General features: G+C 39.2%; 2 protein-coding genes across 4 annotated transcripts; one reads left to right on the top strand and one right to left on the bottom strand.

Annotated features, from left to right (window-relative positions):
- The first annotated feature begins 2,555 nt into the window (after window positions 1-2,555).
- hspa5 (heat shock protein family A (Hsp70) member 5) lies at window positions 2,556-6,374 on the top strand. Its single transcript, XM_088355365.1, has 9 exons — window positions 2,556-2,723; window positions 3,172-3,327; window positions 3,403-3,634; window positions 3,713-3,850; window positions 4,203-4,315; window positions 4,392-4,782; window positions 4,863-5,100; window positions 5,188-5,355; window positions 5,493-6,374. Exons 2-9 carry the CDS (start codon window positions 3,212-3,214, stop codon window positions 6,047-6,049), a joined length of 1,953 nt encoding a protein of 650 aa, XP_088211491.1. The 5' UTR covers window positions 2,556-2,723; window positions 3,172-3,211; the 3' UTR covers window positions 6,050-6,374.
- Window positions 6,375-8,498: 2,124 nt separating this feature from the next.
- On the bottom strand, window positions 8,499-14,536 carry rabepk (Rab9 effector protein with kelch motifs). Of its 3 annotated transcripts, none has more exons than XM_088320169.1 (8): window positions 14,518-14,536; window positions 13,838-13,929; window positions 13,601-13,752; window positions 10,760-10,915; window positions 10,529-10,693; window positions 10,305-10,454; window positions 8,812-8,961; window positions 8,499-8,740 (listed from the first exon to the last, which is right to left on the bottom strand). In XM_088320169.1, exons 2-8 carry the CDS (start codon window positions 13,888-13,890, stop codon window positions 8,520-8,522), a joined length of 1,047 nt encoding a protein of 348 aa, XP_088176295.1. In that variant the 5' UTR covers window positions 13,891-13,929; window positions 14,518-14,536; the 3' UTR covers window positions 8,499-8,519. The 3 variants fall into 3 exon arrangements, with proteins under 3 accessions (XP_088176295.1, XP_088176294.1, XP_088176293.1); XM_088320168.1 differs by lacking the exon at window positions 14,518-14,536 and adding an exon at window positions 14,016-14,325; XM_088320167.1 differs by lacking the exon at window positions 14,518-14,536 and having other exon boundaries at window positions 13,838-14,324.
- Between the last annotated feature and the right edge of the window lie 2,328 nt (window positions 14,537-16,864).

The raw sequence follows: 16,864 nt of genomic DNA, 5'->3' as shown, positions 1-16,864 counted from the left end.
TACATCATCTTGTTTTGTAGCTGAAGCAGTGACACTCACTGCTGCTAATTACCTGTCAACAAGTCAAGTCATGTTTATTGGTTTAGCCCAGGGGTGGCCAACCCGGTCCTCAAGAGCCGCATGTCCTGCATGTTTTTGGAGTTTCTTTGTTCAAATACAGGTGATCCCAATCACCTGGGTCATTATCAAGCTCCCGCACAGCTTGCAAACAATCTTAAAATTTGCATCACCTGAGAAACCTCCAAAACATGCAGGACATGCGGCTCTTGAGGACCGGGTTGGCCACCCCTGGTTTAGCCCTTAATCACAAAGAGACTCAAAGGGCTGCACCGACCACAGATTATTGCAAACCACAGACTATTATTACACAATCCCCTGATCTAAAACCTACATGAGGGCAAGGAAAAACTCCAAAACCTCAAAATGAGGAAAATGAAGAAACCTTGAGAAGGGACCGCACATAAGGCCCTTCCATGATGACCAGGATTCAATTGATGTTGCAATTACAAATAATACACAGCTATTGTAAACAAAAAATATAAGAATTTATATGCTATATTTTAGATCAGGGGATGTGTCATAGTCTGTAGTTTGTAGTAGCCTGATCTGTGCAGCCCTTTGAGACTCTTTGTGATTAAGGGCTATACAAATAAACACGACTTGACTTGACCCAAGTGTGTTTTAAGCCTAGATTTAAACAGTTCTACTGAGGTTGCAGATCGAATCTCAGGGGGTAGAGCATTCCACAGCACCGGGCCCGAAAGGAGAACGCTCTCGAACATAAAGCTTGGTATGTCTTCACTCAAAACTGTTTTATATCTACTCAAAAATTTGATATCCCCGCAATCAATTCATGCTACTTGGTAGAAAAAAACAGTTGGGTCTCAACTAATCCAATTTGGATCAAGGAAGAATTGATCTATCATTTGGGCAGTCCACCCCACCTTTATGCTTTTTACAAATGAGCCCTAACAATTGTTTTGGGGGGTTATTTAGTACAAATATAAAACTCCCTCGTGTTTTATTTTTGGGTGAAAAACAAATTATTCTGTACAAAAGAATGTGTACTCCTGTGATTGGATGATTACCGGGTGTGCCAATCATCTTCCTTTAAATCCTCCGATGATATCCTTCTTTGATAAAAAAGCGGCTGTGATCTTTTTTTAACTATCATTTCCAGTTCTGTATCTGGGTATCAATACACTAGCATTTGAAATAAAGGATGTTAGTTTCCACATATTTTCTAGACTGACATCAAAACCTAAATATTGAGTACCCATCAATACCGATACCACATACAAGCACTATTTATTTGTACATCAAATTATCTTCCCACAGCAGATTTTTAAAGACATTTACTTATATTGTATATTATCCTTAAAATGACAAGGTGTATTATTTGTCTACGAGATGTATCTGTATGGTGTAATCAAACGCAACTGAAAATGAGTGCTAAAAAATTCAAATAACTACATAGACATAAAGTGACCAAAAAGACTTCAATTTACTTGTCATTTTTTGCTTAGCCTTTTTGAGGTTTTTGGGTCCCCGTAGCAGAAAGATGGCGCACGATTATGTGAGCTTCCTTTAGGTAAGGTTCGTGTTATGTAAGACAAATGCTAATTTCTCTGGTTACAAGTATTTAAACAAAATGCATGTTTATATAATAATTCATGATTTTTTTGTTTACAATTTGAATCAATATTTTGTTTTTGTTTTTTATCAATTGAGTTATTACCGCTCAGAAAATATAAATAATACACACTGTTCCTTTAATAATGAATTTATTTAATGGGACTTTACTATTCTTTTGATTCCAGATGGCGACAAGTAGTAGACAGGCTAGAGATGGCGGCCGATGTACAGACAATTGTCCCAATACCTTAAAAATGGTTGATATTACACTGATACGGATACTTGTCAGAGCATCTTGCACATCCCTACCTAAAGTGTAAAGTTTTCATCATTAACCCACTGATCCAGCTAATTATAAACTGAACTAATACATTTAATAAAATAAATCACATTAAACAGGGTTAAAACGTAATACAGGTACAATTCATATTCTATTCATGTGTCATCATAAAGAATTTACAACGTCTCGACCATGTTTTACTTTTGATAAATAAATTATCATGTCGATTCTTTTTTTCTTTTCATATATTTACGGTACTATTCAACCTACTAATGAATTAGTTATGCAGTACAGGCCTACTAATGTAACAACCCAATAACAAAATCATCTGCTGATGCAATTCAAGCAAACGCATTGTAAGGTTTACACAAGACTTGCGTGAGTCAACTTTGTCTTTCATCAATAGAAAATATATTCTATGTAAAACTATATGGAGTTGAACAGAAAAAAAGGAAGAAATACCCAACTCAACCAGTCACTGTGAGTGACGTGTAAAAACACAAACCACAAATTCTATTGCAGCCAATCACCACCGACTATTGCATGACGTCATAATACCGTTCTGCTTGCAAATCATTGTCGGCCAGCATGCAGAAAGGAACCAATCGGCGCCTTCCAACGCGCAGCCTCTTGTCCAATTGCTGGCCTCCACGATTGGGAAGCGGCGTTGGTTATATAGGAGCACAGCTCATTCCATCTATTCTCACATCTACTATATAGTAATACAGTAATAGTGTCAATAACCTACGAACTATTGCGAGCGTTTGCTACCGATTACATCGGAATTCATCTTTATTCTACGATTAAGGTAGGCTTTATTTATTATATGAGGGCATTTAAGATAAACCATGCTTTACACCTTGTTTGTTCTCATTGCAAATATTAAAATACGACACGTGGTCTGTTTGGTTTTCCCAATAACTGTTAAGCACATGATGATAAAAGAGTTTTTTTTTTTCCTCAATACTCTGTTCTCTTTAAAATATCGAAATGTGTTAAATTACTGAAAAATCTAACCCATTTAGCTACAACTATCGGCCTAAGGAAAATGTAGTTTATTTATTGGACAGATGTGTATTTTAGCCATTTTTGACAGCCTGTATTTCACACTCACGTTCAAGAGCTGTAATTCAAATTCCACGACGTTTTCCGACAATCGAGCCACTTGACCAGAATCTCCTGTAGCTAACGGGCTATACATGTTAGCAGACGGGCCTTTCATCGTTAATCGAGACAATCGTCTTGTCCTTCTGCAGATTCGTTAACTCTTTCAAGTGATTTCAAAGACGAGCCATCATGAAGTATTTGTGGCTGTTTGCTGCGCTTTTCTGCGCCGTATATGCTGACGATGATGACAAGAAGGACTCTGTCGGCACTGTCATCGGTATTGACCTGGGAACCACTTATTCATGGTGAGATCAATGCTTACTATTTTTCTTAAAATGATTCGTCAAAAATGTATTACTCACACAAATCCCTCTTTACAGTGTTGGTGTCTTCAAGAACGGCCGTGTGGAGATCATTGCCAATGACCAGGGCAACCGTATCACTCCATCTTACGTGGCCTTTACCAGTGAGGGTGAGCGTCTGATCGGAGATGCTGCCAAGAACCAGCTGACCTCCAACCCTGAGAACACCGTTTTTGACGCCAAGCGGTTGATTGGTCGCACTTGGGCCGACTCCTCAGTTCAGCAGGACCTCAAGTACCTGCCTTTCAAGGTATTTGATCATTTTAAAAAAAATCTGTTAACTGCTGTTACTGTAAGAGACACTAATTATTCTCATGGGCATCTCCAGGTGGCTGACAAAAAAAGCAAGCCTCACATCCAGGTGGACATTGGTGGTGGTCAGATGAAGACTTTTGCCCCGGAGGAGATCTCTGCCATGGTTCTAACCAAGATGAAGGAAACTGCAGAGGCTTATCTTGGAAAGAAGGTACAAAAAAAAAACATACAATTTTTAAAAATGAAATGATCTGCATTTATATTGCGCTTTTCAAGTCAATGACTTCCCAAAGCGCTTTACATTGTGCTTCACATTTCCCAATAGCGGTCGTGATCTGTGCAGCCATGTAAGGCACTAACCAAGTGTCCTTAAGTAAGACACTGAACCCCTAATACCCTCAATAAGCAGATTAGCGCCTTACATGGCTGCAAGGCCGCTATTGGGAAATGTGGAGCACATTGTAAAGCGCTTTGGGAAGTCATTGACTTGAAAAGCGCTATATAAATGCAGATCATTTCATTTATTTAAAGGAAATGTTTTAACAAAAGCATTATTTTCTCAGGTCACTCACGCTGTGGTCACAGTTCCTGCCTACTTCAATGATGCCCAGCGTCAAGCCACCAAAGATGCCGGTACTATTGCTGGCCTCAATGTGATGAGAATCATTAATGAGCCGTAAGTGTTTTTTACTTTTTTTTTTTTGTTGTTGTTGGGTTTTTGGTTTCCCTAAATGTGTCATTCTTGTTTGCAGAACTGCTGCCGCCATTGCATACGGCTTGGACAAGAAGGACGGCGAGAAGAACATTTTGGTGTTCGATCTGGGTGGCGGTACCTTTGACGTCTCTCTGCTGACCATCGACAATGGTGTCTTCGAAGTGGTGGCTACCAACGGTGACACTCATCTGGGAGGTGAAGACTTTGACCAGCGTGTCATGGAGCATTTCATCAAGCTGTACAAGAAGAAAACTGGCAAGGATGTGCGGAAAGACAAGCGGGCTGTGCAGAAACTTCGTCGTGAGGTGGAGAAGGCCAAGAGAGCGTTGTCGGCCCAGCATCAGGCTCGCATCGAGATTGAGTCTTTCTTTGAGGGGGAGGACTTCTCCGAGACTCTTACCCGTGCCAAGTTTGAGGAGCTCAACATGGTAAGCTGAACAAAAATGATATAATTTGAATTGATAAATATTGTCATTGTCATTTTATTAAATTATTCAATTGTGTCCAGGATCTGTTCCGGTCCACCATGAAACCTGTACAAAAGGTACTGGAGGACGCTGACCTGAAGAAGTCAGAGATTGACGAGATTGTCCTGGTCGGTGGTTCAACACGCATCCCGAAAATCCAGCAATTGGTCAAGGAGTTCTTCAACGGCAAGGAGCCCTCCAGGGGCATCAACCCCGACGAGGCTGTGGCATATGGTGCTGCCGTCCAAGCCGGTGTTCTTTCTGGAGAGGAGGACTCGGGTATACTTGTTAATCAATTGCATGCATTGACAACTAAGAATATGGACCACACTTACCCATTGTTACATTTTTTTTTTTATATATCAGCTGATGTGGTTCTTCTGGATGTGTGCCCTCTTACTCTCGGAATTGAGACTGTGGGCGGAGTCATGACAAAACTGATCCCCAGGAACACAGTGGTGCCTACCAAGAAGTCTCAGATCTTCTCTACAGCCTCCGATAACCAGCCAACCGTCACTATCAAGGTTTATGAAGGTACATAAATGTTTGTCAACGCAGTCGTAAATTAATTTGCTTATTTGAAATGTACTATTTTTTTCTAAAACATCTGGCGGTAAAATCTTGTCCCAGTAAAAGTCAATGGGGTATTTACACTTGCTGTCATGTTGTAGGTGAGCGCCCCCTAACAAAGGACAACCACCTGCTGGGCACGTTTGATTTGACGGGCATCCCACCAGCCCCTCGTGGTGTGCCTCAAATTGAAGTCACTTTCGAGATTGATGTAAATGGCATCCTCCGCGTCACTGCTGAGGACAAGGGCACAGGCAACAAGAACAAAATCACTATCACCAACGACCAAAACAGACTGACGCCCGAGGACATCGAGCGCATGGTGAACGATGCAGAACGTTTTGCCGATGAGGACAAGAAACTGAAGGAGCGCATCGACGCCCGCAACGAGCTGGAGAGCTACGCCTACTCTCTGAAGAACCAGGTCAGCGACAAGGAGAAGCTCGGCGGCAAACTGACAGACGAGGACAAGGAAACCATCGAGAAGGCTGTGGAGGAGAAGATTGAGTGGATGGAGTCGCACCAGGAGGCCGACATAGAGGAGTTCCAGGCCAAGAAAAAGGAGCTGGAGGAGGTGGTTCAGCCAATCATCGGAAAGCTCTACGGCAGTGCGGGCGCCCCACCACCAGAGGGCACCGAAGAAAAGGATGAGTTATAGGCGGGCTCAACCGGTGGTGTACATAATGGACAGACGGGACTCATTGTTAGAGGGAGAGACGGCCAGATTAAATTTAAAAGACTTCTGACGTGAGCTTTGGCTCATTCTGTTTTCTTCGCTGTTGGGCGGAGATTTGTCACTGCTGCTGTTCTCAGGCAGTCCTCATGGGGATCACAGAAGTAGCAGACAAGAGTGGGTAAAGGGGATTGGGATTGACTGCATTTCATAGGTTGGCTGCCAAAAGGTTCCTCAAGGCTAAACATTATTTATTGAATCTGGTTGTTCTTCTGGAAACACATCGAAATAAATGTTTGATATAAAATAAGTTGCTTGCACTTTGTCATTTCGAGTTCACCATGCCCCCATGAATGTATGCAGTTCTTGGGATACAGTTGTAAAATGGTTAAATCCCAAAGTCGTAGCTTTGCTAGACAAAGATTACATCCCTACCAACAGTACCCCTTTTCTCTTAAACACTGCGATTTTTTTTTTTTTTTTTAATCTGCTTTTTCACATTTAATCAATTTTTAAGCGAAACTACCGCTTCGATGGGATTATATTTCTGTTTTGATGCATGCATTTTACTATATTGTTTGAGAGAATCTAAAGAAAAAAAACATTAGTTTACAAAAATATCCACACAAAATCCGAGAAAAAAAATGCACACACCTATGCTAAAAGACGTTGGTTAACTTCATCAAAATTGTAGCATTGTTATCGTTTCAGCAAAAACTGTTCAACTATCGCTAGGGGTTGGTGAAATATTTTAACATTTTACACTTGAACAGTTTTTACACTGAGTTCAATTAAAAGGTGTTGACAGGTTTTGAAGAAAAAAATGTTCTCCATCTTTGACAATTTTTACTGCCCTGTGTGACACACAAACCACTATTTAGAATTTTAAACTTCGTTCCCTAAACACTTAGGCAAGAAGCCATTTTGTGGACATGTAGAGTACTAATTTGCCCAGTAGATGTCACTATTGTATCACAAATGTATAAATCAACATGAGGCTTCTCATGTCGAATTTTTAATTTGCCAACAGTCCCAACACTGAATTCATTCAATACCTATGCAGTATTGTACTTTTTAATATGGGTTGTGCAAAGAAAACGCACATTTTTAAAATTTACCAGGATACTTTGCCTGTGCCGCAGAAATTTGTCAAGTTTAAATGTGGGCCTATGCACCATTTTTTTTATTGTATCAAAAACATTGGAAGAATGTGTCGAAATGGCAAATGTCATTTAAATTTATTTTTTTCAGTTTTATAGATAATAATTGGAAAAACTTTTTTAGTCTAAAATAATAAAATAGATTTAAAATTTACAACGACCCTACTGAGGATAAGTGGTGTAGCTAATGAGATGAGAATACTATATACCAACATTACATTTACCACACTTCCACTAAGATTCCATTCAACACACTATGGGAACCATCACTTATTAGTCCTAATGTTTAAAATTTTAAATAATCCTGTTATTAACTAACCAAGATCAGGGGTCTCTAACGTGATGGCATTGGGCACCAAGGTGTAAGGATAGCTGAGGTGCCCACTGACCAGAAACTAGCTCACCAGTGCTGGGTCTTTGCAATTTTTCTAGTAAAGTTATTCTCGGTATTTCTATGTCTATTGTTTGGTTAACCCTATTTCAAATAACTGACCTAGTAACACAATAATAACAGGACGTTTTAGAAATGCAATTGCATTAATAAGTAAAAATAAGTTGCTAGACACTTTAAAAATGTTTGAGACACTGTATCTAGATTCAAGGGCCTGCTGCACGAGTAAAGACTTTGGGGCAGGAAGCAGTCAATTGGACATTCTGTTGTTACCCATATTTAATGTTGATGATTTGTGTATTGTCTGTCGCTGACCTTGCAACATTCATTTTCCTCATGCTGAGGTTGAGTTTTTTGCCCTTATGTAGGTTTCAGATCAGGGATTGTTGTAACTGTGGTCTGCGCAGCCACTTGAGACTTTTTGTGGATAAGGGCAAATAAACGTAAATTTGATTCCAAAATGAGCTGTGATTGTTTAAGTGGAAAACAAGTAGTGAATTAATATTTTGGAAAGACAAAACTGTAGTTTCACATAATTTAAAGTGCACATTTGTTGTTGGAATGACTAGTGGATACTATTTTTGGATGAGCTTATTAAGGGGCATGTTCAATTTCAATGTTGGTTTGTAAATGATCCGCATTTATATAGCACTTTTCAAGAAACTGAAAACCTCTCACCCATTCACACACACACGCTCACACTGATAGCAAAGACGGCCATGCAAGGCACCTACCTGCTTATCAAAGGCAATAGAGTTTTAGTGTCTTGCCCAAGGACACTTCGATATTAAACTCACAGGAGCCAGGTATCGAACCTGTGAACCACCATACCGAGACCAGCTCTTACCTTCGCGTCCCGTTTGTAAATAAATAACCGTGCAACTTTATTTGACTATTTATTCCTTCATGACACCACAGTAACCACGCAGTCGTTGTGTATGACTCCATTGGTGTCCATTCCTCCGAAAACAAAAGCCAAATATATCGTCTCTGCTGGAGTGTGGGTCAGCGCCTCCCCACCGTCTCCCACGGCCTTTACCATCCACGGTAACAAACACATGCAGTGGTCCAGACGATTAGGCGGCAAATCCCCTTCAAACATCAGTAGGGTCCATAATGATTTTTCTGCAGAAAGACCACAAGTCCGGCATTAAAAAGAATATTTACTTATATTACAATATACTAATGAGTTGTACCTATGTCAAAAGAGTACATGGAATTACTGGCCCCATCGGCTGTCAGTCCACCAAAGATGTAGATGTTGTTGCCTAGTACCAGGGCCGAATGTGCTGCCACGCCGGGTGGAATATCTCCTTTGGGTTGCACCAACTCCCATGTCATATCACCTTTAAAATGCACATTCTATCATTTACTGAACAATTTTCTTGTGCTCATAAAGCATTTAAATATTTTTTAATTCATAACATATGCCTGTATTTTTCAACCAGTGAGCCATGAGAACTTGTCCAGTGCGCTGATGGGAAATTGCCTAATCATATCTTTGCAAAAAATAATGCAGTTGTTTAAGGTACAATGTGTATTATCTGACAATTAGACATTGGCAATGGAAAACAAGTGCTAACGGAAGAATACAAACTAAGGGGATTCGAAGTCATCTAAAAGCACCATTTTCTTCTCATTTTTTGCCCAACATTTAACAAGGTTTTTGTTTTTGGGGAACCCTTAGCATCAAGATGGCGGACAATCATATCAGCTTCTTCTAGGTGGGCCATACTAGATAAAATAAACGAAAATGTGTCAACTGAAGTTTTTTTTTTTTTCAAAGCGCATTTATATAATAGTTCATGGTTTTTTTTTGCTTATTTTTTAATCTATGATGTTTTTTCCCTAGGAGGAGAATAATAACACACACTGTCCCTTTAAGTATCTTCAGCCGAGTAACTAACATTCATCCATATCAGTAGGTAGCAAAAGATGAAACATTTTTCTTTTTATAAACTAGATACCTGCTCATGAGGTAACCAATAGAAAAATGTTTTAGTAGGTATTTTGTTTGATGAAACTGTAAAATTACACTGTCAAAATACAAAATGAATCAAAGTACAAATCTTGCAAATCATTTTACTCATTATATTGTTATTTTTATACAAGAAATAATGGTAAAAAAAAGTTACACAAGCATATTTTTTTGTGCATTGTAAGTTTTATTTTTATTATTCTTTTCTATGAAAAACAACAGAAGTATAATAACAAAAATAGTGTAAAACCCCAAATTACAGCAAAATTATTAACCAAAATAAACAGCCAGTATTACCTCCTAAGCTATGTTGATGGTGAATGGTAAATATAGCGCTTTAACCAGTCAGTGAAGTACTTTACAACACACTTCACACGTACCCATTCACACACACACTCCCACACCAGGGGAGTTAGCCATGCAAGTCGCCTATCTATGTACTGGGAGCATTAGAGGTTCAGTGTCTTGCCCAAGGACACTTTGCACTTTGACAGGAATTGAACCTGCGACCTTCTGGTCCCAAAAATGAGGGCTCTAACTCCCGAGCACCAAAAATTATAATAAAACAAGATGATCATTTAAAAAGAAACTGGCACCGGAAATTAAATTTTAAATATTCTTGACGGAGGTGTGCAGATAAAAAGTGTGCCTTGGCTCAAAAAAGGTTGGGAAACACTGACTTTTGCAACAGTAAATTATTCATTGGCTTACTTGGATCGAGAGAGTACATATCATCCAGGAAATGGTCGTTCACCATGCCCCCATGAATGTAAATTTTTGAGCCCGCCGCCACTATAACGTGCCCGTGCCTGAGTGGCGGCTGTGCGCCCTGCGTTTCTGGCTGCATCCAGGTGCTAGACACTATAGAAGCAGATAATAATGCCAAAATGTAAATAATTTAGTCATTGATGGCAATGGGGTTGCAAAACACTCACTCGTATCGAAGACGTGAAGTTTTGGATCCGAGACGGGTGATGATCCAGCTTCGCCACCAGAAAACACATATAACGAGCCGTCCAGACATGCCGAGTTGGTGTGATACGTTCTTGGACTTGGAGGCTCGCCTTTTGCTTCCACGTCCTCCCAGTGGGCTTTGCCTTCTATAATTGATAATGTCATTATTTGATGATGCTATCAAACATTTAAGCCATTTCTTTTTCTTTTACCTGCCACTTCTATTTTTTGGATGGAGTTGTAGTTACCACTTTGCTCCGCACCACCAAACACCCACAAGCTCTCTGGTGGGCTGCCGGGCATCATTGTGCAGTGCTCATATCGAGCTTGGAGACCCTCCCAAGGCAATTCATCCCACTCAAGATACTCTAGAAGGGTCAGAAAGGAAAATTACCACAACTGTTTAAAAATATCTTAAAATCCAATGATGCAGGGAACAAGTAACTTCACAAATATTTGCTAGTTGTTTCTAAAATCAGGGTAGGTGAGATTCTTAAAAAGTAATTAATTGTGCTGTCAATATTACTGTACTGTATCTAAAAGTATTGTAAGAGTGGGGTGCGTCGTTTGAAATGCCCTGTAAAAGTTGAAATTTGAACAGTTTTTCTGTTAAATATTTTAACAATTCCCTATTGAGTTCAAGGAACACTTGTATTTTTCTCCAGCTATCAGCTTTTATCTTACTTTAACAAAGCTGTTCGTGCCGGAACACATTTTGTAAGCGGAATAGGGAGAAGTTGTGGAGATCAACTTCATGCTTGTCCATGTTTTATTTTGTTTGTATATGTGAATGTAACATAAAACTTAAAAAAATGCAATTTTCAAGTGCAGTCCAAATGTCAACCCAAACCCCAAGAAAGATGGAAAACGAAGAGTTTATTTGAGTGTGTCTATGAATTGCACATACTTGCATGCACATCATGAATGAGATGACAGAAGCTGAATGATGATCCAAGCCAGGAGATAGCGGCAGTGAGTGAAATTGTTCCAAATTCTGTACAGCTCCTTTACGGTCAGTTATTTTGAAATACATGGTAATCATGTCTTTTCTAGAACAGAAATTTACCACAATCCATAGGGAGCACATTTATTTATTTTTTTTAACACATGAAAAAATAAAATAAAAATATGTTGAGTTTTAGTTACCTGCACTCAATTTCTTACATCAATATATTTAATTTTCTTCCAAGTTTAGCAGGTAAAAAAACACTAAAATTAAATCTTGCACGGAAGAATGCATCCAATGATTTAAAACATGAAAAATAAAATATTTGAAGTCTTAGTTTGAAATATGTTATTCTTAAAGTAACCGTGTGTATTTAGCACTTCATAGAGGTAAAAACGTATTCCATTAAAAACGATATTGATTTAAATAATAAACAAAACGAACAATAATAAAATTGTGCTTTTATAAAATACTCCTATATCGGAAACATTTGCAATTTTTTCTTTTACATAACATGAGCCTCACCTAGAGGGATCTGACATAATTATCTGTCATCTTGCTGTTCTGGGTACCCAAAAACCTCACCCTGTACTGGTTGCCAGCCAGTCGCAGGGCACAGAGAGAAGGACAACTCACTCGCTTATTCACCCGAAGGGGCAATTAAGATTGACCAATTAACCTGCCATGCATGTTTTTTGGAATGTGGGGAAAAAACTTATGTGCCCGGAGGAAACCTACGCAAGTACGGGGAGAACATGCCAACTCCTCACAGGAAGGCTGGTAGCTGGATTTGATCCTATAACCTCAGAACTGTGTCGCAAACGACCTAGCCACTCAGCCGCCATGCGTGTGTCAACAATGTTCCTTGTGTGTTTGTATCAAATCACATGAATTATTTATTTGTGTGTCGATACTAGTTTCCTTCTGGACTAATCAATGATTATCCATATCAATGAACTACAAAATTGATCATTAGAAGCTAAAAATACTATATGTTTAGAGTATTGCTTCCTTCATGATAAATGCCAGACACAATATGAAGCTATTTCAAATAATTCATGAGGGGAAACATAAACCCCACCTGCTGGCTGAATCAGTAACAACCGAATTAGATTCCAAACCAAGTAATATACAATGTATTCTTTCTTTTAACATTCACTTTTGGGTGCTCAACACGAAGACATCTCATACCTGTCAACCTGTACGGTTTTGCCATGCAAATGTAAGTTTTTTATGCATTTTAATACGAGTACGACGTACAAGGAAATCTGTACGGAAAAACGCAAATTTGTCAATGATGGGTACCATCCGGTATACACCAACTATCATGAAACGGCAAATCAATCAAATCAAAGGAGTTCGCCGCGGAAGCCTCTATCTCTGTATCGTTTTTTTTTCGTTGCAAACGAAGCGAGCGGTTCGATGCTACTGTGCGCATGCGTCTGCCGCCTGGGGGATTTCCAATCATGCATTATTCCGAAAAAAAAATTATATATATATATATATATGGTGTGCGATTATACGGGAAAATACGACAGTTTGTACGGGAATGGAGCCTTGGAAGTTGACAGGTATGACTTCTAGAGGTCAAATAACACACTGTCCCTTTAAGAGAACTGTGAAATAGAGAGATATTCAAAATGAACCAAGTTATAAATAATTTTCGTGTTTTTTTTGCTTGCTATAATTATTTTTATTACGCTTATAATGCTAAACAGTTGCGGGAAGTCCATAATAAAAACTAAGCTACATCGTTTGATGAACTAAATATGTGTGAGAAATCAATCAATAATTAAAATTCATGAAGACATCTCAGGAGGTAGAGCGCTCATCTTGGGATCAAGAGATCGCAGGTTCGATTCCCAACTCCTCCGTGTTATATGTCGAAGTGTCCTTGGGCAAGACTCTGAATCCCTAATGACCCCAGTAAGCAGGTTGGCGCCTTGCATGGCTGCACGGCCGCTATTGAAGTGTGTGTGTGTGTGTGTGTGTGAATGGGTAAGTGTGAAGCACATTGTAAAGTGCTTTGGGAAGTCATTGACTTGAAAAGCGCTATATAAATGCAGACCATTTACTTCCTGATATAAAAAGGAACTAAAACCCGTACTCAGATTGAAGGCATGTGAATGCGAGAAGCTTCCAGCAGGATCTGCTCCCCCAACTATCAGGATCCTTCCACCTCCAGCATCTTCAGGCCAGTAGGTGCAGGTGTGACCCACGCTGGCACCCGGGGACGCTCCGCTCGGTACCAATGAATACCTACGAAGGGCAGAAATGTGAAGAAACAAAAAAAAATAATAACGATCAAGTGATTTTAAATGCATCGATATTCTCTATTGCTCACCATACTCCTTGTTTGGGCTTCTCTTGCGCTTCAAGTACCGGGAGAAGCTCCATTGCACAAGTGGATTAATCTAAAGTAGTGGTGGGAAAAAGCTTTGCAACATCGTGTTTGTTATCATAGGGAGTAAAACACGTAAGGTTTTTATGACAAATCAAGGAAAAACTACTGAAATATTTACATGCGTTAGCGTCGCGTTGCTTTGAGGTTTTAAACTACGGCTTGGTTCTGAAACAAGAGCGCTTTTGCAGTTGTGATCTTCAAGCCCCGCAACACAATGTACGTATGAATATGAGCAACATCTGCTATTTCGTGTTGGTAAAATGTGGAAGGCTGTGTCAAGACTGCCATCATTATGTATTTTTTATTTTACACTATAAAAGGGTATTTGAAGGACAAGTCACGCCGACTCCCAAAACGTGATATCTGTTCAAACATAGACTTTTATTAATTTTTGCCATCTTTCTCTGTAGACTGTCTTTGACGCTTCCTCAGTTTTTCTACGGCACTTCCGCCTAGATACATTAGGTATCTTCCGTTTCAAACAGGGAAAACGAACATTCTATATTTTGATGAAAAACCCGTAATAGACATAGATAAACACAGCCCAAGACCATTCAGAATTGATTTCAAAGTTTGTGAAATAAATAACAGTTTATGTTTGAAAGCTTTAGCTCACTCACATTGGGAAAATCAGAGAGGAACCTCTCGTGCCGTTAGACTGCGCCCATGCCGACGCTCACCCCCGATTGCTGATTTTTTTTTTAATAGGATACATATATTTTGTGGTCTTGAATTATATAATAGTAGTTTTAATGATAATTATATATTATTTTACATTAAATATTCAAAAAACAATACTCACGTATTCCTTTATTTCACAACTGCAATTTTTAACGCAGTCGGTAGATGGTGACACTTTTTTGGCACAAAAGTGGTTTATAAAGTACTTTACTATTTATCTCCACTCCTCCATCATGTCAAACCCTTCCTTTGAGCATCACTTCCTGTTTTCTGACTCCACGTTGACCCCTGCTATATTTGCAAGATCAGCACATGTTCTGCCCAGGCTCTAAGGTGTATTTTTGGGTCCGCTGATAGTAAATGATACACGGGAAGGCAGTTAAACAGATCTGAACCTGTTTCCTCTCAAGGAAGCGCAGGGTAATTCTCCTTTGTTTGCCCTTCACGCCAGATGATTAGGATTTGAATGACTATGGGGGATTTTTGTGACGGAAAATGGAAGATCATTATATTTTAATCATCCATTGGGAAGGACTAGACTAGAGGGTGGGGAAGAGAAATGAATGAGGTGCAGATATGAGTCGTGTCAGCAAGAAGAGTATGGCTAGGTTGTTTTGAAATTAAAAGGGGTTGGGGGATTAACAACACGAGTATAAACAACAAGTTCATCTGCAGGTTACTTGTTCACTGTCTCCGGGCGACACGTCAAAACAATAGACAGCGGCTTTGTCTGTGGAGTCACATTTGAACCTGAGGTGTGTTAAACCTTGCTGCAAATTAATCTGGATTAGAGAAATGCAACCTAATCACCATCCCAGATACAATGCAGACACAAACACACAATGAGGACTTAATATGTGTTTGTTTGTTTTTTAATCTTCGTTGCCCTGTTTTGGCCTGAATGTTCAAATGATTTAAAGAAGACTTAATACAGGGATGTGATTTTTCCGCTAATTCGCGGAATTCCGCTTTTTTTATCTCCAAAAATAAAATTGATTTTTTAATTGGTAAAAAAAACGATTTCGTCTCTACAGCATTCCATTTTAGTGTTTCCGTAACTGAAATGAAACGTACTTGCGATTGGTTGAAGTCTCCGTGTTGACCAATAAACGCGCTTGTTATAAAGGCGTAGGAGTATGCCATTGTTCATTTCTCACACGTTTTTGCCGAGTGTTTAAAGAAAGATGTCCGAGATCGAACGCAAAGATGCTCCGCGAGGTAAAGAAATTGATAAGATCGTAAAAAACAAGTTTCGATCGGACTGGTTGGAGAAGGAATTATCCACAAATGTTGGAAAGAAGACTGTGACGAATTTGTTCAGTGACTTTATTCGGAAGATCGATCGTGCCGGGAAAGCGCTTTGCATTTGATGCCATGATACCATTGTCTATGGTGGGAGAGGTTTCAAAGCTCTTGAAAGTCACGCAAAGATCAAAAAACACGTGAAAGAACTCCAGTCAAGAACAACAAATTATTCCATCGCTGGTAGTTTCGGTGCCCAAACGAAAACTCCAAAACTTTAAGGCCTCCATCCCTTATTGACACCACAAACGGAAGCGGTAATAGAGAGACGTGATCCACCCCAAAAACCTGTACCAGTTGCTGATAGAGTCGTGAATTTTGAGGTAGGTGGTAAACTTTTCAAATTTATTTGACAGTTTTCCCCTTTTTTTCGAAAATATTATAACGTAATAAAAATGGCCATAAATATTTAACAATTACAATAATAGATTTTCATGTGTACATTACACCAACACTTTACTGTAGGGCCTATACTTATTGTACTTTCATTTATAGATAACATCTTCTGCTATAACAAAGACATTTGTGGTATGTTCTAATATGAGTTACTTTTCATTTGGTCATGATACAATTATTTCTTCATGAAATTTGAACATGATTTATGTGTTAACTTAGTAATCACATGAGTTAGATATGATGATATTCTCAGTGATAGTTTTTAAAAGCAAAGGCAGTCCAATGTTTTTTAATGTGACTGATTTTGAGTTGACTTAAACTGTAATTTTATATGGGATAGTTCAAAATACATTGAAAATTGATGCTGTTGTTTTGTCTATTTCTTTGTCATCTGAGTGCATTGAAAGTACTTAAAAAAACGTAAAACCCATGAGCTCCGGGGGGCTTCGCCCCACTTGTCCCCCCACCAGGGCACTGCCCTGGACCTAGCTGGGTGCCCGCGGCCCCCAGACCCCCGCCTAATTTTCAGATAATTTCACTTTGGTCAAATCACATCCCTGTTAATAGAAAATCTACTTTTAAATTGGT

Source organism: Urocampus carinirostris, chromosome 16, assembly GCF_059441175.1.
Source record: "Urocampus carinirostris isolate Australia breed hairy pipefish chromosome 16, RoL_Ucar_1.0, whole genome shotgun sequence".
NCBI classification, from domain to species: domain Eukaryota; kingdom Metazoa; phylum Chordata; class Actinopteri; order Syngnathiformes; family Syngnathidae; genus Urocampus; species Urocampus carinirostris.
This window is presented reverse-complemented; position numbering and strand designations above follow the sequence as displayed.

What these genes read in the sequence shown, in the direction of transcription:
- hspa5 (XM_088355365.1), top strand. Translation starts at nt 3,212, where the DNA reads ATGAAGTATTTGTGGCTGTTTGCTGCGCTTTTCTGCGCCGTATATGCT. An exon ending in TCAAGTACCTGCCTTTCAAG is followed by an intron (nt 3,635 to 3,712) that starts GTATTTGATCAT and finishes GGGCATCTCCAG; the next exon opens with GTGGCTGACAAAAAAAGCAA. An exon ending in ATGAGAATCATTAATGAGCC is followed by an intron (nt 4,316 to 4,391) that starts GTAAGTGTTTTT and finishes TCTTGTTTGCAG; the next exon opens with AACTGCTGCCGCCATTGCAT.
- rabepk (XM_088320169.1), bottom strand. Translation starts at nt 13,890, where the DNA reads ATGGAGCTTCTCCCGGTACTTGAAGCGCAAGAGAAGCCCAAACAAGGA. An exon ending in AAGCCCAAACAAGGAGTATG is followed by an intron (nt 13,753 to 13,837) that starts GTGAGCAATAGA and finishes TGCCCTTCGTAG; the next exon opens with GTATTCATTGGTACCGAGCG. An exon ending in CATGTACTCTTTTGACATAG is followed by an intron (nt 8,741 to 8,811) that starts GTACAACTCATT and finishes GTCTTTCTGCAG; the next exon opens with AAAAATCATTATGGACCCTA.